This window comes from Cryptomeria japonica, chromosome 1 (assembly GCF_030272615.1).
Source record: "Cryptomeria japonica chromosome 1, Sugi_1.0, whole genome shotgun sequence".
In the NCBI taxonomy this organism is placed as follows: domain Eukaryota; kingdom Viridiplantae; phylum Streptophyta; class Pinopsida; order Cupressales; family Cupressaceae; genus Cryptomeria; species Cryptomeria japonica.
Genome location: NC_081405.1, coordinates 536,805,924 through 536,826,126, shown reverse-complemented (window position 1 = coordinate 536,826,126; position 20,203 = coordinate 536,805,924). Strand labels below are relative to the sequence as shown.

Genomic DNA, 20,203 nt, shown 5'->3' with positions numbered 1-20,203 from the left:
AGGGTAGGTAGGAAATAGGTGTGTGTAGGTAGGAGAAATAATATAATATTCCACATGAGGTGGAATGTAACAACAAGATAAGATCAACACCATAAAATGTGGAAATTCTCCTACACACACAATCTCAATGTGGCACAAACACCCAAGTGTCTCATACCCAAACTACTATGAAATACATTTCCTAAGTTAACTTAAGTAAGGTGTAATAATATCCATAATGAATAATTATTTACACCAACACCCCCCCTTAAGTGCAACTTAGGGGAATGCACTAAAGTCTACAATGCAACTAAGAAATGCAAGATGGGTCCCGACTACGAGGCCATGCTAGGTACCCATGTATAAATGCAAATGGAATCTCCCATAAAGCGAGGAAAGAGAGAAAAAACCAATGGGAATAAAACCCTCCCCAAAAAGAGAGATGATGAAAGCACACAATGCTCTCAATGATGAATGAGAAGAACAAAAGTATGTCCCCCACATAAGAGAGAAGAAGAGACCATCAAGCCCTCCCTCAATGTCAAATCTCTTGTAAGGATGGTCAAATGATGATGACCAAAATACCTCCCCATAAGGAAGAAAGAGAGGCAATGGTGCACCAATAATGTGAAAGTGTGACAAAACCAGGTACCAAGTCGATGACGATGAATCACTCACTACACAAACATGAGGATCAGGCATGGAGACAACTTGCTATGAGCATCATTTGGATACCCAGAAATAGAAAAAATATTGGTACAATCCAAGTCTCACGGGAGCCATGCACAAATGTGTACAATCTAAGTCTCAACTGAAGCCATGCACCAAGTCTCACAAGATATTCCTAATCTATGTGTACAAGAGGATTACATCAAATAGTCAACAATGACAAGATATAAAGAGGTGTGGCACTTTATGATAGTGCGAGTACAACATTACTCAAGCAAAAGCATACATCATGATTAAATATTCAAATGTGGAAACATGAAAATGATGCCACCAACAAAGAAGCCCTGTAGAATACTACAGATGAAGATGCTTCCGAATGGAATTTCACCAAGAGATATAAATGAACAACTGACCCCCCATAAAAAGATCATGTTGGCACTTGCAAATAATGGAAAAGTGGACTTCTGATTTCAACTTTACAACTTTTCAAAATGAGATATAAGAGACTTCAACAAATACTGCTAGTGATTTAAACTAAGATCCAAGCAAAATACAAGTACCAAATATGCCAAGAATGGCCAAATACTGAAAGTACAATTTCTACTCAAAATCACTGCAAACAAATAGCAGATTCTGAAAGTAGATGAAAAAATATGCACTTTAAAAAAAAAACGGCAGCTGAAAAGGAGTCCATATGAGCCCAAATGAAGCCTCGAAAGTTGTAAAAATCAGGATTTCATGATTTCTGAAAAAAATGTATTTGAAAATCCGAAATATATTGCACCATTGTACAGATCACGAAATTCTACCCCAAAACAAAAAATATTGCTTGAAAAAAGGAGTCTGGATGAGTGAGATATCGCTATTTGAAAATTGCCTGCAAAATTATAATTTCTGGAATATTTCCACCGTGGCTTCAAACTTCAAATGTCTCTAGATTTGGCCTCCGAAGTTCGATTTGGATGAAACATTAGGCAAAAATGACTTTCTTAGACCTCCTCAATCCAATGGTGACCTGAAATTCGACTCATCAAGCTTCAATAATAACCTGCAATAGAAAGCTCCAAAAATGCTAACCCCAAATAGCATCAAATTTCTCTCAATTAGCAAACCAATGACACTCTAATGGCTTTGATACCATGTGAGATTTTGCCAAGATAAAGAGGCAATGGAAAGCAAAAATAAGAGAGACAAAATATATGATAAGAATAAACTGCATTCTATCAAGATGCAAAATATGATCAACTGGATGATTACAAGATATAGATTGATTGTCTGTATAAACAATGTAGATGAGCCTACTTATATAGGCAAGGCTAGGGATATGTGAGCACATAAACATGACATGTGGCTCAATAAGAAACAAGGGTAGGTAGGAAATAGGTGGGGGTAGGTAGGAGAAATAATATAATATTCCACATGAGGTGGAATGTAACAACAAGATAAGATCAACACCATAAAAGGTGGAAATTATCCTACACACACTATCCCAATGTGGCACAAACACCCAAGTGTCTCATACCCAAACTACTATGAAATACATTTCCTAAGTAAACTTAAGTAAGGTGTGATAATATCTATAATGAATAATTATTTACACCAACAATTAATACATTTTGATGAAGGAAATACATATGGAGCGCTCTCATTTGTACAAGTTTCCTCTTGGAATCCATGCTCTTATCAACCTTAGTATCTATAGTACTAGAATAAAGAGACTTGCCATCACAATGAGGTTGGCGGTAAAATTATTTTGTCATGAATTCTTTCGAACACACATACTCATGAGCAACACGAAGTAACTAAGAGAAATGCTTGCCACAATGGAAGTGGTACTAATGAGAGGACTCAAATAAGAGTTCTTTGTAGGAGATGAACTAACCAATAAAAATAACAATGCTAGGTGATACTTTCATCCCATTTCACCAATGAGATTTGTAGGAGATGAACCCACATAGGAACCATATTAGTATTTGTAGCATGAAAACTAGACTGTCATATTTTTTTTATTAAAGTCCTTACCTAGAAACTAGGAACCTTCTATAATAACTTTAGAGATGTCTTTAATATACAGGAAGGATAAAAAGTGAAATCCATTAATCAAATATGTCACATGATGGAGGCCAATCTAGTTGTAAGGACCTCATTAATATTAAAATATAAAATAACACATTATATTTTCATAACAAAACCAACTTGCTCAAATTACAAGAATAGAAACATGTTATTGGATTTTATTAAAAAATATTGAGTACATAAGCCCAAGGACTAGGAAAAACATAAGGAAATTATTTTATTTACATGAAAACCATGAGGTCGGGTACAAGAAGTATATAAAATAAATAATTAAAATTATCCTAATAGGTACTCTTAACATACAACCTCCACATTAGAACACAATAGGTGATAACATCATCAAGCTTCTTTACCACCCAACCATGAAGCATATGCTTCCCCATAATCCTTTGAACAAAGGGTACCTGACCTTGCAAGAGGATTCTTAGCATTCTAGAACCAATAAGAGTGATGTCATGTAGTGCCAGATAATACATCTAACATTCTACATGTATAATGAAATGCTAATGTATAAATATCATGATATAAAAAATAAAAATAACAACAATCAAATAGTAAATATTTACTAACAATTAGCAAGCTTTGGTTGAAGCACAATTTAAGCCAACTATCAATAGGTACATTTGAAGTAGAAATCTAAAGTCTATTTATCTCCTTCTTCTCTCACTATATCATCATGTGTACCTCTAGACATGTCTCCCTCTCTCTTTTCCTAGACCTTTATATCTATATCCATTTGCCTCTTTATCTCTCCATATTTCTTCATCCATCTCTCCCTCTATCTTTATCTTGTTATCTCTGCATCTCTCTCTAGCCCTATATCTCTCCCTCTATCTACATCTCTCTATATATCACTTATCTCTGTCTTTATCTTAAAATCTCTCCTTCTATATCCCTCTTTCTTTATTTATCTCTTGCACCTCTATATATCCCTCTCTCCTCTCTCTTTATCTCTCCCTCACTTCTCCATATCACTCTCCTCTGTCTTTATCTCTATCTCCATCCTTATCTCTCTCTCTCTCTCTCTCTCTCTCTCTCTCTCTCTCTCTCTCTCTCCCACTCTCTATCCCAACTATTCTCTCTCTCTCTCTCTCTCTCTCTCTCCATATATATTTTTTATCCCTTTATTTCTTTATGTTTTCACTCTCCCCCTTTCCCTCTCTTTCCATATCTCCTTATATATCTATGTCTCTAACACTCTATCTTAGCAACCATATCTATATGTATCTCTCTCTACCCCTACATCTTCCCCTCTCTCTACCTCTTTGTATATATCACCTCATATATATATTTTTATCTTTCTACATCTCTCTCTTTCATTATCTCCCTCTCCTTTCCATATTCCTCTCTTTCTCCAATTCCATCTCCATCTATATCTTTATATTGAGCTCTATTCCATCTCCTTACTATATACCACTTCTTATATCTATCTTTATCTAGATTATTCTCTCCCTCTCACGTTCTCTTTCTCTCAAAATATTTTTCTCTTCCATCTCCATCCCTTTATCCTCTTCATCTCCAACTCCATCTCTATCACTATATCTATACCCTTATATCTCTCTCCCTTTCCCTCTTTGTATATCACTTCCTATATCTATCTTTATCTACAATATTATCTCCCTCTTACATTCTCTTCTTCTTAATATATTTATCTCCTCCATCTCCATCTCTATCACTATCTCTATCTCCTTACCTCCTCCCCCCTCTCTCATGCTCTACACTACTCTAACTCTCCCCCTTTCTATCCCTATCTCTCACTATTGACTTTCCACATCTATTCGACGTACCCATTGCACACTAAGGTGCAATTTCTAGTAAATACTATTATCATAGCAAACTTCAATTAGCCATCCCAGCTGCGTGTGTCCCAAGTTTTCACCTGAGTTGCAAGGGTTACGCTTATAGAGAATTATACAAAGTATAATTTTATAATTTAATTTATGTGCATAAAAGATATAACAATTTAATTTATAATAACTTATTATATAAATCTATTTTTTGTTTATCTAATTTTGAAATACAATCTTGATTTTAGGTTCTTTATCAATTTTACACGAGTTGATTGTAATAAAAGTGTAATAGTTATGTTGATTTTATAAAGAATATCACTTTAAGCATAGACATGTTTGTATATTTTGATATAGTTTTCCCAATCTAATCTAATTAATGTAAAATAATATTATTTTTTGATATAATTAAAATAACTAATAAATTTTATTAAATATTCTTAACATTTTTAATATTACTAATATTTTTTCTAATCCTTCACAAAATTAAGTGAAAATAGCATTTTGATGTACAACATTTTTAAATGTCAGTTTGTTAAGAATAAAAACGAGAAAAATATTTGAATTTTTTATAAATATCACTTTGTTAAGCAATTCACTTGCCTTGTCGATGCTTCCATATTTTTCGTACATATCTACCAGAGCATTTTTAATAATAGCGAGTATGTGAAAGAGACAGCAGGGGCTTCACAGATCGAAGTAATCCAGCATTGAAGTGATTCAGATGCAGAGATAGAAGAGTACTTTATTGCTGTGGAAGACTTTTATGAGACAATATTGTCATTTGGACCAATTACTGTATGGCCAATGACCACTTCAAATCACTCTGAGCGCGTCATCTTCAACCATCTAAACCTATGTCAAGGCAAGTAATTGTACATGTCAGGATTTTCTTTATCTCTCTCTAAGTATTCCCTATCTATGAGATTTTCAATTCTCTTTTTAATTTCTTTCTTATCTGGCTTGAACATGTCTTTAACTTGCCCATTGCATTCCATCACTAATTCCCTATGAGCTAATGTTTCCCTGCTCTTCATAATTCTTACAATCGAAGCATCAATTATATGATGTCTATCTTGAAACACACACGTCCCAACATTTTCTTTTAATTTGGCTGTGGGTGCCGGAAGTCGGATCTTCCTCTTGTTACAAGAAAATTTTGCATTGAATTCAAAACAATCTGTTTCCATCACAGATTGGGTATCTGGTAATTTATTTAAGATTTTGTATTTTGAGCATGCAAGGGATTTCAGCAATGCAATTGTATCTTCAACTCCCAAATTCAACTGGGATTTGACTTGTAAAAAACTTAGCCTCTCTGTTTCATTGAACAACAATAGTGCACTTGCATGACAAGGGGTTCCAGCTATTTGGATTTCACCTTGGTCAAATCTTCCAATAATAATGCATATTCCAAGAGAATATTTCCATGTTAGGCTTCTGTTCATTTTTTCTCTATTATAGAACTCTTTGAATGACTGTTAATGTCTCACCATTTCAACAGGAAGGACAAGTGAATCAGGTGACTTATAGCTTGGCCAGAAGCCAGATGTCAAAATTGTCACAGAGAATTCTATTCCAGAGCGTGGATGAACAGGATTCTGACTGAGGTATTCCTCAAAATCGGATTGGGTTTTCATTGCCAATGTCCAATCAGTAAGCATGCCCTCCAGTTTAGATGTAAATTGTCTTCCACACTCAAACTTCAACTTAACTAACATGCTTTTTTCATAATCAGCATTTGAACTTCTATGGGACAAAAGCCTATCTGCGAGCTTCTTCCTATAAAAATCTGCAACCATGTCTTTGTCATAAACGCAGGGAAAGATCTTTGAGACCTTCTCAAGGGCATCTTCAACATTTGAATATGTCATGTTTCTATTTGTCAAAATATTGTCACAAAATGTGACCAACAATTCCCAAATATTGTTTCCTGCAACTTGTTGATTGCAAAAACTCTGAAAGGCTGCCATGAGTGCATTTTTGAAAAGGCAGTGGTTCATAAATCTCTCCTCCACACATTGCAAGTATTTTTCATTCAATTGAATAACACTCCTCACAAACTGATCTTCTACACTTGCAATCACTTCTTTTCCATTATTTGCCTTTAATGCCTCTGCCACCATTTGCCCTCCATGTTTAACTAAGGATGTACCATGCCTGGTAACATGCTGTCTAAATATTTTGGCCATGAGCTGAGTGCCTTTATCTATCCCAGAAAACAAGTTAAACATCTTTGAAAGATCATCCATCTTGTCATTTCTCAACAATGGATGACAATCTGAATCTTCCCTCAAAAGTTGGCATTCATCCTTGCAAAGAAGTTCATTTTCGACCATTTCAAGATACTTTGTTTGGCTACTTTGATGCACACAATGCATTGCAATTGTTTCTTTCTCCAACCTTAAATACCTAAGAACCTTCACCAAATAATCTGGACTAGAATAATCGCATATCCATGAAGCAGTCCTGCTGGAATAGTAAATGTTGGTATTTTCAAAAACGGACACCTCAAAATCTTTATAGTAGTCCAACCCAAAATCCCACATCATACACACAACATTTTTCAATACAGTCCCATCAAGAACGCTCTCACCTTCGCGCATTTTATTAAATCGAACTATCATAGTACCCTGCACATTACTGTACAGAACTTCATTGTAGACTGTTTCAGGGAAGCATCTCCGAGCAGCTTCCTCGGATTTTGATAAGATCGAAGAATACAAACGGTTGAATCTTAAAGACACAATTTTGGATAGAATGCTAACCATCTCTTTGTAATATTCCCATTGCTTTACAATTTCTGTCAAGAGAAACTCATCTTTTTTCTCCATCAATGCGGGGACAACTGTTGAATTGATATGATCTTTTAAGGCTTTTTCATATTCAGATTGCATCGTCCGCGAACTCACTTTGTTGAACTTTATATAGATTTGATAATAAATCTCCAAATATTCATTAGGGCCAAATGGGATTTTCCCTTCAACGATTTGCTTGACCTTTGCAATTGCAATTTGTAAAGGATCCAATTCCTCCATCTCCAGCATTCTTAATTATATATTTCTGCGGGTAAATCTAACCAAAACCACAACAGATTAATTTTTGAGCCAAACATACTTGTATAAGTAGACCCAAGGATTTGATGAAGTACAACGAAATTTTAGGCCGACGAGCTATGAATCCCAAGCTCAAACCCCATGACTTATGGCAAGGGTGATAGTAGGATTTTAACTTCTTGTTTTGTTTTTTTCTTGATGAAAACTTCTTATACTAGACCTCCTCTATGCATTTCTCAAAATCAACTTGTTTAAAGTTGTTTTGACATCTATTTTTATCATTTTTTTATAATATAGATTGCTATTTATTTTAATCTATTTTTTTATTCAGTTTAGAATATTTTTAGTAGTATAATCTTTTATAAGATAAATTTTTAATTAGAGAATATCTTTCAATGATTATATTAAATTGCATAAAATTAAAAATAAGAATAAAATCAATAAGTCATATGAATACAAATTTTGTATGGAAAAACTTTTTGGAGAAAAAATACTACACAAGAAACATGGCAAGAATGTATAATTTTATTCAATGTAAAGAGATACATTTAGCATAGCAACATTCTTTTCACTTTGATGATACTCTAACAACATGGATATATCTATTAGATAAACTTATACAACTTAGAGAAATGGGAGATGAATACCATAAATGGTTTCTCAAAATAGAGTACCATCAAACCATTATAAATTACAAAACATACCAAGTTTGAAATAAAAAGGCTCTTTAGATAATAGAAAATGTAACTCCTAATGACTCACAAATGGTAAAAATCATCTCCATGCCGAAAATAGATAGTATCTTTGACTTGTAAGTCCTTCATAATTGATCATAGCCTAAGGTATGCATACAAATTCATCACCTAGCTCATATGAGACCCCCAAAAATATGCAAGGTGTTACACTACTCATTTCTCATACCCAATTTGAGAATTTATCAAAAATAGCTTCATGGCAATCATTTCCAACTTCACCTCCTTCATAACTACATATAACAACTAATGATATTTATGATGAATATTTATCATAAATTGTTTTCTAATTACACCCTGTAATCCAAGGGAACTTTCTAAGAATGTTAGAAATACATGGAATATATATAAGATTGAAAGCTAAATGGTATCTCAATCCCAACATTTTTTCATTTGACATTATATATTGAAAATACATGTACATGACCTAAATACAAGTATAATTTAGTATAAGGATCAAGGTCCATGGCCTTCCTACATGAAGAGAACATTTTTAGCCACTAACTTCATAAGAATGCTTACAATATTGTCTACACTACCAACCTTCTTTGAAAAGAATTACTAAATTCTCAACCATTTTTCACATAAAGTAATTTTAAACATCAACAATCTTATTACATGCATCATACATGAGATTCCTACCAAATAAAATGGAACTCTTACTATCATATCCAATCTAATAATCTTACAATTAAAACTAATATATGTATACAAAGTCCGTATAACCAAATTACCTCATTATAGATAGGTATAATGGTCATATATACTACCTCATTGGAAAAAAAGAAGCTATGGGATACCTTTAACCCATCCAACTCATTACACCTCCAATAAAAAAAAAACATATCCATTCTAATCGACCTTAGACTATCCAATTTGAATACGTTTGAAATCTTCATCTACAAATTTTTGTATGTCTAACAACTTTTGCACATAATTGATACCATGATAACACAAATAATAATAAAAAGTTTTATGCAAATATATTGTAATTCCATGTCTAAAGAATGAAACACTTCTTTTTAAATGAAGACAACAACACCAAATATACAACAATAACATGTTGCACTTGCTCCACAAGTGTCATATGGGACACAATGAGACAAAGGAAACAAAAACAAAAACAAAAATCATCATTTATACAAGAAAAGTGACAACAACAGAAGACTTAACAATCATGAGGAAAATCCACCATGATGACCCTATGAGAGAGAGAAGCTTAACAACACCTAAAAGATAATCAGGTACTAGCCAATGACCATATTCTTTATCATCTTATAAAGACAGGATGAGTGAATCATCAACTTCTAATCCCCATTCAAACACAATTATAATCTCTAACGACATACTCATAAATCAATGCCAACAATGGAATGCCTAGGAGTTAACATCACTAGACTAGACAACGAGTCTATCAATTTTTAAAACAAAGAGTAGGATGAGTGTACTTGCACCCTGAATAGACTCAATACCAACCTTAGAAAACATAAAAACTTAATGGCCAACATTCACAAGAGGTTTCCTAATTAGGAGAGTACAAATCCTCCACTAAATGAAATGATGATGGACCACTTCCAAGCAACGAAATGCTTCCCAAGAAGGAGATGACATAAATATTAAAATATAACATTTGTCAACGGAAACAAAAAAATGAGAAGACTATTGATGTCAAGGGATTTAACTTTTGTACACTAGGTTTTCCTATTTGAGTCTCAAAAGCACTTGATGTCTAATGAATGGGGGGATAATATCCCGCTCTCAAAGGACTATGGTGCCCAAGCTATACGCTAGTACATAGGTGGAATATTGATATACTAGCACCTGAGTGGGAAAATATCATGTTTATCTTTGCATCAACATGTGTGCTTTCTTGTTTACTTGCTCATTCATTTTATCAATCTAAATTTGTCATGGTCCTTATATTATACAATCATCCCTAATTTCTTCTACCTATCCTTGTAGAAAAACTCCAATATTACATGTTTTCTTTGTTCTACAATAATTTTGGTAACACTTTTCTATCGCTCTAGCCCACGTTGTTTCTTCAATGGTGACTATACTCGGGGTTAAAGTCATCATAATTAATCAGATTAAAAGAGCAAATCACAAACTCTAATCTAATTAGAATTAATCATAAATATAAATCGAATAATGCAAAATCACTTGAATTGAATAAATGAATCTAATTAAGATTCCCTCAATTGATGTGACAAAGCTTCCATTTCTCTTCTCTGAATTGTGTATGAAGGTGGCTCTCAGATATTGCATTGATTTCCTGCATAGATTAGACAACTATTTTGAAGACTGTGATTCTAGATTGATTTGTGAAAATGGTGTCTTTTATATAGATTTTCAACACAAATAGGGAGGGATGTTGAACTCAAGTCTTGACTGATAGTCAATTGAATTGATTGATCAATGATCTCATTTTGATTAATTTTTTAACTCATTTGATTGATCTATTAACAGGATTGATTGGCGAGTCAACTCAATTGATTAACCAGTAGACTAACTAGACTACCTAGTTGACGGGATAGATGGATTAGATGACTGAATAGATTGACTAGTCAGAAAAGGTGATTTGGAGTGAAAAAGGGAGTTTGAAGAGTTAACCGAGTTAATTGATTAGTCAATTGATTTGATCAATCAATTATGATTTCAACATGTGCTATAGGATTTTGAAATTGAATTTGATTTTCATTTTCAATTTGGATTTGAATTTAAACTTTCCAATGCTGAAATGCACATGAAATTAATAGAAATTCAGATTTGGTGAAATGTGAATTTGATGATTTGGAATTAGATGAAATTAACTGAAATTCAAATTTGGGGAAATATGAATTTTAGAGAAATGAAATTAGATGGAATTATTTGAAATTTGAATTTGGGGAATAGGAGGAATAAGTTAATTAATTTAAATAATTAAATGAAATTATTTAAACGTTAGAAATGTGATTAAATAAATAATAAAGATTATTTAATTAAGGAATTAATGGTAATTAACTAAATAAATAATATTTAATTAATATCCGAGATAGGGTTAATTGATTAATTAATTATAAAATAAAAATTGAATAATTAATAAGATGAGGAATGATGATTGAGTCACTTTAGAAGAACAATTAGCTTAATTAAATAATTAAAGAATTACTTAATTAATTAGGATGGATAATTACTACATGATGAAAAAGATATTTTTTAAGTGTCTACATTTGTCTCTGTTTGACATGATGTCGAAATGACATTGTTTCAAAGAAAACAAAAATTTATGCTCGAGTATGCCCCTGTGGTGCTTTATAGTGTAAATATGCCCCCTCGAGAGATTGTTTGTGCATTGAAGGCATGAATGATCTCTCAAAAGCAGAAGAATGTTAGATGAAAGCTAGAGAATGATTAAATTATGAATGAGTTTGATTAGATAGAATAAATGGTTAGAATGATTTGAAGATTGACTGAATGATAAGACTGATAGGATTGATGGAATTGATCAGAATGATCAAATTGATTTGATTGATAGGATTGATCTGATAAAAATAAAGTTTGGTTTCAGTAATAACACATCCTATATAAGACAAAGATGATCAAAACGTTTGGTTTTAGGAAGGATACAACTTGTATAAGACAAATGATAGATGATAGTGTCTTGTTTCAGGAAGGACTACTCCTGTATACGACAAATGATAGATCAAAATATGATGAAAGTGAAGAATAAATGATTTATATATAGAATAATTGATATGAGAAAATGATAGAATTATAGATGAGAATATTGGAATTTAGTGATGAGAGAGATCATGTTAGCTGAAAGAATGATTAGAAAGAATTGAAAAGGCCGATTCAAGAAAAGATACTTGATGAGAGAGTGATCTTAAGAGACAATCAACATGATGAGATAAAAAAAAATTGGTAAGAAATAAAATGCTATGATTGATGATGAATAGTCTTCTTGTCTTTATTCATAATGCAACACATTTTCATCATTGGGCCTTATTATGTAACAATGAAGCTTGGTACACCAAGGTATAAAGAACATTTTTAGCCACTAACTTCATAAGAATGCTTACAATATTGTCTACACTACCAACCTTCTTTGAAAAGACTTACTAAATTCTCAACCATTTTTCACATAAAGTAATTTTAAACATCAACAATCTTTTACATGCATCATACATGAGATTCCTACCAAATAAAATGGAACTCTTACTATCATATCCAATCTAATAATCTTACAATTAAAACTAATATATGTATACAAAGTCCGTATAACCAAATTACCTCATTATAGATAGGTATAATGGTCATATATACTACCTCATTGGAAAAAAAGAAGCTATGGGATACCTTTAACCCATCCAACTCATTACACCTCCAATAAAAAAAAACATATCCATTCTAATCGACCTTAGACTATCCAATTTGAATACGTTTGAAATCTTCATCTACAAATTTTTGTATGTCTAACAACTTTTGCACATAATTGATACCATGATAACACAAATAATAATAAAAAGTTTTATGCAAATATATTGTAATTCCATGTCTAAAGAATGAAACACTTCTTTTTAAATGAAGACAACAACACCAAATATACAACAATAACATGTTGCACTTGCTCCACAAGTGTCATATGGTACACAATGAGACAAAGGAAACAAAAACAAAAATAAAAATCATCATTTATACAAGAAAAGTTACAACAACAGAAGACTTAACAATCATGAGGAAAATCCACCATGATGACCCTATGAGAGAGAGAAGCTCAACAACACCTAAAAGATAATCAGGTACTAGCCAATGACCATATTCTCTGTCATCTTATAAAGACAGGATGAGTGAATCATCAACTTCTAATACCCATTCAAACACAATTATAATCTCTAATGACATACTCATAAATCAATGCCAACAATGGAATGCCTAGGAGTTAACATCACTAGACTAGACAACGAGTCTATCAATTTGTAAAACAAAGAGTAGGATGAGTGTACTTGCACCCTGAATAGACTCAATACCAACCTTAGAAAACATAAAAACTTAATGGCCAACATTCACAAGAGGTTTCCTAATTAGGAGAGTACAAATCCTGCACTAAATGAAATGATGATGGATCACTTCCAAGCAACGAAATGCTTCCCAAGAAGGAGATGACATAAATATTAAAATATAACATTTGTCAACGGAAACAAAAAAATGAGAAGACTATTGATGTCAAGGGATAAAACTTTTGTACACTAGGTTTTCCTATTTGAGTCTCAAAAGCACTTGATGTCTAATGAATGGGGGGATAATATCCCGCTCTCAAAGGACTATGGTGCCCAAGCTATATGCTAGTACATAGGTGGAATATTGGGATACTAGCACCTGAGTGGGAAAATATCATGTTTATCTTTGCATCAACATGTGTGCTTTCTTGTTTACTTGCTCATTCATTTTATCAATCTACATTTGTCATGGTCCTTATATTATACAATCATCCCTAATTTCTTCTACCTATCCTTGTAGAAAAACTCCAATATTACATGTTTTCTTTGTTCTGCAATAATTTTGGTAACACTTTTCTATCACTCTAGCCCACGTTGTTTCTTCAATGGTGACTATACTTGGGGTTAAAGTCATCATAATTAATCAGATTAAAAGAGAAAATCAAAAACTCTAATCTAATTAGATTTAATTGTAAATAACAATCGAATAATGCAAAATCAATTGAATTGAATAAATGAATCTAATTAAGATTCCCTCAATTGATGTGACAAAGCTTCCATTTCTCTTCTCTGAATTGTGTATGAAGGTGGCTCTCAGATATTGCATTGATTTCTTGCATAGATTAGACAACTATTTTGAAGACTGTGATTCTAGATTGATTTGTGAAAATGGTGTCTTTTATATAGATTTTCAACACAAATAGGGAGGGATGTTGAACTCAAGTCCTGACTGATAGTCAATTGAATTGATTGATCAATGATCTCATTTTGATTAATTTTTTAACTCATTTGATTGATCTATTAATAGGATTGATTGGAAAGTCAACTCAATTGATTAACCAGTAGACTAATTAGACTAGCTAGTTGATTGGATAGATGGATTAGATGACTGAATTGATTGACTAGTCAGAAAAGGTGATTTGGAGTGAAAAAGGGAGTTTGAAGAGTTAACCGAGTTAATTGATTAGTCAACTAATTTGATCAATCAGTTATGATTTCAACATGTGCTATAGGATTTTGAAATTGAATTTGATTTTCATTTTCAATTTGGATTTGCATTTAAACTTTCCAATGCTGAAATGCACATGAAATTAACAGAAATTCAGATTTGGTGAAATGTGAATTTGATGATTTGGAATTAGATGAAATTAACTGAAATTCAAATTTGGGGAAATATGAATTTGAGAGAAATGAAATTAGATGGAATTATTTGAAATTTGAATTTGGGGAATAGGAGGAATAAGTTAATTAATTTAAATAATTAAAATGAAATTATTTAAACATTAGAAATGTGGTTAATTAAATAATAAAGATTATTTAATTAAGGAATTAATGGTAATTAACTAAATAAATAATATTTAATTAATATCCGAGATAGGGTTAATTGATTAATTAATTATAAAATAAAAATTGAATAATTAATAAGACGAGGAATGATGATTGAGTCACTTTAGAAGAACAATTAGCTTAATTAAATAATTAAAGAATTACTTAATTAATTAGGATGGATAATTACTACATGATGAAAAAGATATTTTCTAAGTGTCTACATTTGCCTCTATTTGACACAATGTCGAAATGACATTGTTTCAAAGAAAACAAAAATTTATACTCAAGTATGCCCCTGTGGTGCTTTATAGTGTAAATATGCCCCCTCGAGAGATTGTTTGTGCATTGAAGGCATGAATGATCTCTCAAAAGAAGAAGAATGTTAGATGAAAGCTAGAGAATGATTGAATTATGAATGAGTTTGATTAGATAAAATAAATGGTTAGAATGATTTGAAGATTGACTGAATGATAAGACTGATAGGATTGATGGAATTGATCAGAATGATCAAATTGATTTGATTGATAGGATTGATCTGATAAAGATAAAGTTTGGTTTCAGTAATAACACATCCTGTATAAGACAAAGATGATCAAAACATTTGGTTTTAGGAAGGATACATCTTGTATAAGGCAAATGATAGACGATAGTGTCTTGTTTCAGGAAGGACTACTCCTGTATAAGACAAATGATAGATCAAAATATGATGAAAGTGAAGAATAAACGATTTATATATAGAATAATTGATATGAGAAAATGATAGAATTATAGATGAGAATATTGGAATTTAGTGATGAGAGAGATCATGTTAGATGAAAGAATGATTAGAAAGAATTGAAAAGGCCGATTCAAGAAAAGATACTTGATGAGAGAGTGATCTTAAGAGACAATCAACATGATGAGATAAAAAACAAATGGTAAGAAATGAAATGCTATGATTGATGATGAATAGTCTTCTTGTCTTTATTCATAGTGCAACACATTTTCATCATTGGGCCTTATTATGTAACAATGAAGCTTGGTACACCAAGGTATAAAAAACTAGGATGTATAGATATCTGATTGCAAGAAACAAACATGTAACAGACAAAGAATAGACCCTCCATTCTGGGAATTTCACTAGGGGTCGAGGTATGTGTGGCATTCACAGGCTAAATACTCCTATCACAGACACCCACTAGAATCGCCCGAAAACTTCATTGGTTCACACCACAAAACAATAAAAAGAGTAAAGGATCATGCCCATCATGACTCCTCTAGTCACTTTTTGGACATCCTTGTGTAGCATAGAAACATGATCTTTGCCAATTGATAAAAGATAAAACCAAATTAGACAAAATTCAGTAGCTAAACTGACTGTGCATTTTCTTTAATTTTATTGATGTGATGGTTGATAATGTCTGGTTTCAGAAGTTTTGGACCCCATTTAAGACTGATCTGTTTGGTGTTGAGTGTATCTGATTCTATTTAAGACATGATAATGATCACGTTGATGTGGATATCAGCGATTGATAAGACTTGGTCAAGTTTGGTTCTAGATTTTTGATAAGATAGTTATATCCTTTGTTTAACTTTGTGCAAAGTGTTTGTTGGATATCTACTAGGGTATCTATTTCTCACAAGACATTTTATTGCAAGTTTTGATTGTTTTTAATTTATAAATTATTTTTGAGTTTTTCGATGTTTAGGGTTTTGTGGATCATTGTCGAATGTTTTTTATTTTGTTGTTTTTTGATTGTTTTTGGTATTTGTTCAGGATCTTTTTATAATTTTTAGGGTTTTTTCATGTTTTGCAAATGTTTTTTAGGTTTTGAAGATTTATCTGAATGTTTTTGATTGATCTTGTCTAGCATCATTTTTTTATTTTTAGGGTTTTTTCATGACATTTTACGATTTTTAGGATTTTTTTAGTTATGCCCTAAAGTATGCAGACCTATGATATTGAAGCTTGACTTTGTTGAGGGGTTTGATCTTGTTGGTGTTGAAACTTGACTTTGTTGATGGATTTGATCTTGTTGATGTTGAAACTTGACTTTGTTGAGGGGTTTGATCTTGTTGATATTGATGTTGCAAAGGCACAATAGCAAGCAAAGAAAGCAATCTAAACTAAACAAAGAGAGCACTTGTTTAAAGGATGTTTTCAAATCCTCATGAATGTTGGGATCTTTTTCAAGACCCCATTTTGTTTTTGATAGTATTTTGGCAATTCAATTGTACAACAAGTAGACTCTCCGAAGGTCAAAATGTCACAAATATTACCAAAACCCATGTCTTGATACTCCATCAGCTCAAACAACCATGTCACACCCCAAGGTCTGCCCATTTTTTTGCCTTTGTCCAGAAATTAAACCAAAGAGGATCGCTCCTCAATTGGCTCGTTATCGTGGGAGCTATATGGTGAGTGTCTTGGGGGTGAATTCTTCCCCACCCTTGCACTGTGATAATAAAGTGTCCAGTTACTGACTCACTTGGGCTTCTAATTTCTAAGGTGTTTAATCAGGCTTCCATTTGAGTTGGCATAGATTCGATGAATTTAATTGTTGCTATGCCATTCCAGCACCCATTGCTTACAACTTTCATTAAAAACATATTTATTTATAGTGGTTTATAATAATTAGCATTAGCTATTACCACTTTAGGTCATTCCCCTCTCACCAACGTTATGGGCTTCTCCAGAGGGTAGGCTTGCTAAAGGATTTAGCCTAATGCTAAAATCGACAGTAATCATAAAAGAGGTGGGTCCAACTTTTTGATCACCCAGAAGAGGGGAGAGAATATACCTATCACCTCATAAACACAAAAAACAAGATTATTTTTAATCCCAAATTGCAAAGTTTTCTAGTCTAAATGGAGATGTTGCTCCATGAAAACATGGTGTTCATTTTACCCTTCATAGCAATTGTGAAGCAAAAAGAATATAGTTTGTGGTTTATTTTAATTACACCAAACTAAAGTGTTTCTAAGAAACCCTTTTAGAAAATGTTAGTTGATACATGGTTGGCTATCTAGTGTTTTTTTTTGTTTTTGTTTTTCGGTTAAAACTTTTGACCTCTTTGTTTGTAGAAACAGAGGTAATTACTAACAGAGAACAAAATTTTTTTGAACAAAAACATTTTATCCTACTCATGCAAATATGAACTACCTACTAAGCAATTGTGAACTATTCTAATAACAATTATGCACTACCTATAGAGCAATTGCGAATTTCTGTAACAACAATTGCGAATTACTAATAGATCAATTGCGCACTAGTTAAATTGGAAGGTTTTTTAGAAAATTAAACATAATGAATAGATAGAAGAGATAAGTTATTCTGTGATGATATCACTCCAAATTACACGAGCCATCACTTAAATGTCATCATAGAAACTGAATTTGGCAAGGAATCGATGAATGTTTCTATGGTATTGAGCGATTGCCTCTTCTTCTTCAAGTTCACAAAGTTTTCTCGCTACATTTAGAAGCCTTTCGTATGCTCTCTATTGTCTTCTATGCTATCTTGTCCTCCCGACACCTGAAATTTTAAAATTTACCTTACTTGCCATGGGGTTAGAGATATTTTATGCAAAAAATTGAAATTTTCCAGAATCATGAAAGATTGATGGGCTCATCTCGCAAATGTATTTAAAGCCAAAACAATAAAAAAAATTGGAATTAAGAACTAGGCCTGCAATTACAAATCATAATGATGTCAAATGCGAATCAAAATAATATCAATTGCGAAATAATATTTTCAATTACCAATTTTTGTGATGGTAATTGCGTAATCCACTTTCTGTACGGACCTGCAAATCAAAAAATCAGAAATTCAGATCAGTAGGTGGATTCACGTCGGGTTCACCAAATGTTTCTAGGGATTAAAATTATCATAATTAATCAGATTTAAAGAGTGAATCACAAGCTCTAATCTAATTAGAATTAATCCTAAATAACAAGCGAATACTGAAAAATCAAATAAATTAAATAAATGAATCTAATTAAGACTCCCTCAATTGATTTGACAAAGATTCCATTGCTCTTCTCTAAATTGTGTATGAAGGTGGCTCTTAGGTATTGCATTGATTTCCTGGATAGATTAGACAACTATTTCGGAGACTGTGACTCTAGACTGATTTGTGAAAATGATGTTATTTACATAGTTTTTCAACACAGATAGGGAGGGATTTTGAACTCAAGTCTTGATTGATAGTCAGCTAGAATTGACTGATCAGTGAACTCATCTTGATTGATTTGTTAACTCATTTGATTGATCTATTAATAGGATTGATTGGAGAGTCAACTCAATTGATTAATGAGTACACTGAATAGACTAGCTTGTTGACTGAATAGATGGATTAGATGACTGAATTGATTGACTAGTCAAAAAAGGTTATTTGGAGTGAAAATGGGAGATTGAAGAGTTAACTGAGTTAATTGATTAGTCAATTGATTTGATCATTTAGTTATGCTTTCAGCATGTGTTGTAGGATTTTGAAATTGAATTTGATTTTCATTTTCAATTTGGATTTGAATTCGAACTTTTGAATGCTGAAATGCACATGAAATTGACTGAAATTCAAATTTGGTGAAATGTGAATTTGATGATTTGGAATTAGATGAAATTAATTGATCTTCGAATTTGGGGAAATATGAATTCGAGAGAAATGAAATTAGATGGAATTATTTAAAATTTGATTATGAAGCATCCGAAGCCCTCAGCCATAATGATAAACAAATAAGGAAAAGAAGATCACCCTACCTTAGACCCCTAAAAGATCCAAATAGCTGTGAAGGTTGGCCATTGACAAGAATCAAGAAAGAAGAAGAACCCACACAATTCATTACCCAACTGATCCACTCCAAGTTGAATCCAAAGGCCAGGAGTATCTTATGCAAAAAACTCCACTTAACCCTATCATAAGCTTTGGTCATATCCAATTTGATAAACATAGATTTCTCCCTAGACATAGCCATGGAATGAATGGCCTCAGAAGCAATAAAAACCCCATCCAAAAAATTTCTACTAGCCACAAAACCCCCTTGCTCATCAGAGATCAATGAAGGAAGCCAAATTTTGAGTCTTTTTGCAATCAACTTAGTGATAATTTTATACACAACATTGCAAAGAGCAATGGGCCTAAAGAAATCTAGTTGAGTTGTCCCCTCTTTTTTAGGGATAGGAACTAGCAAGGTAGAATTTAGGGCATGAAGCATCTTCTTTCTACTATGGGATTCTAGAACAACCACTAACAAGTTTAACTTGATAATATCCCCAAACTATTGAAAAAATTCAATTGGAAAACCATCTGGGCCAAGTGCTTTCTCTTTAGCCATCCCAAAAATAATTTCTTCTAGTTTAGACAACGTCACTGGAC

The 20,203-nt window shown here is 32.4% G+C and overlaps 1 protein-coding gene across 1 annotated transcript; it reads right to left on the bottom strand.

The window, feature by feature from the left end:
• Positions 1–5,992: 5,992 nt before the first annotated feature.
• Positions 5,993–7,558, bottom strand: LOC131858033 (cullin-1-like). The gene has a single exon (XM_059210893.1). It carries the CDS (start codon positions 7,556–7,558, stop codon positions 5,993–5,995), a length of 1,566 nt encoding a protein of 521 aa, XP_059066876.1.
• Positions 7,559–20,203: the final 12,645 nt, after the last annotated feature.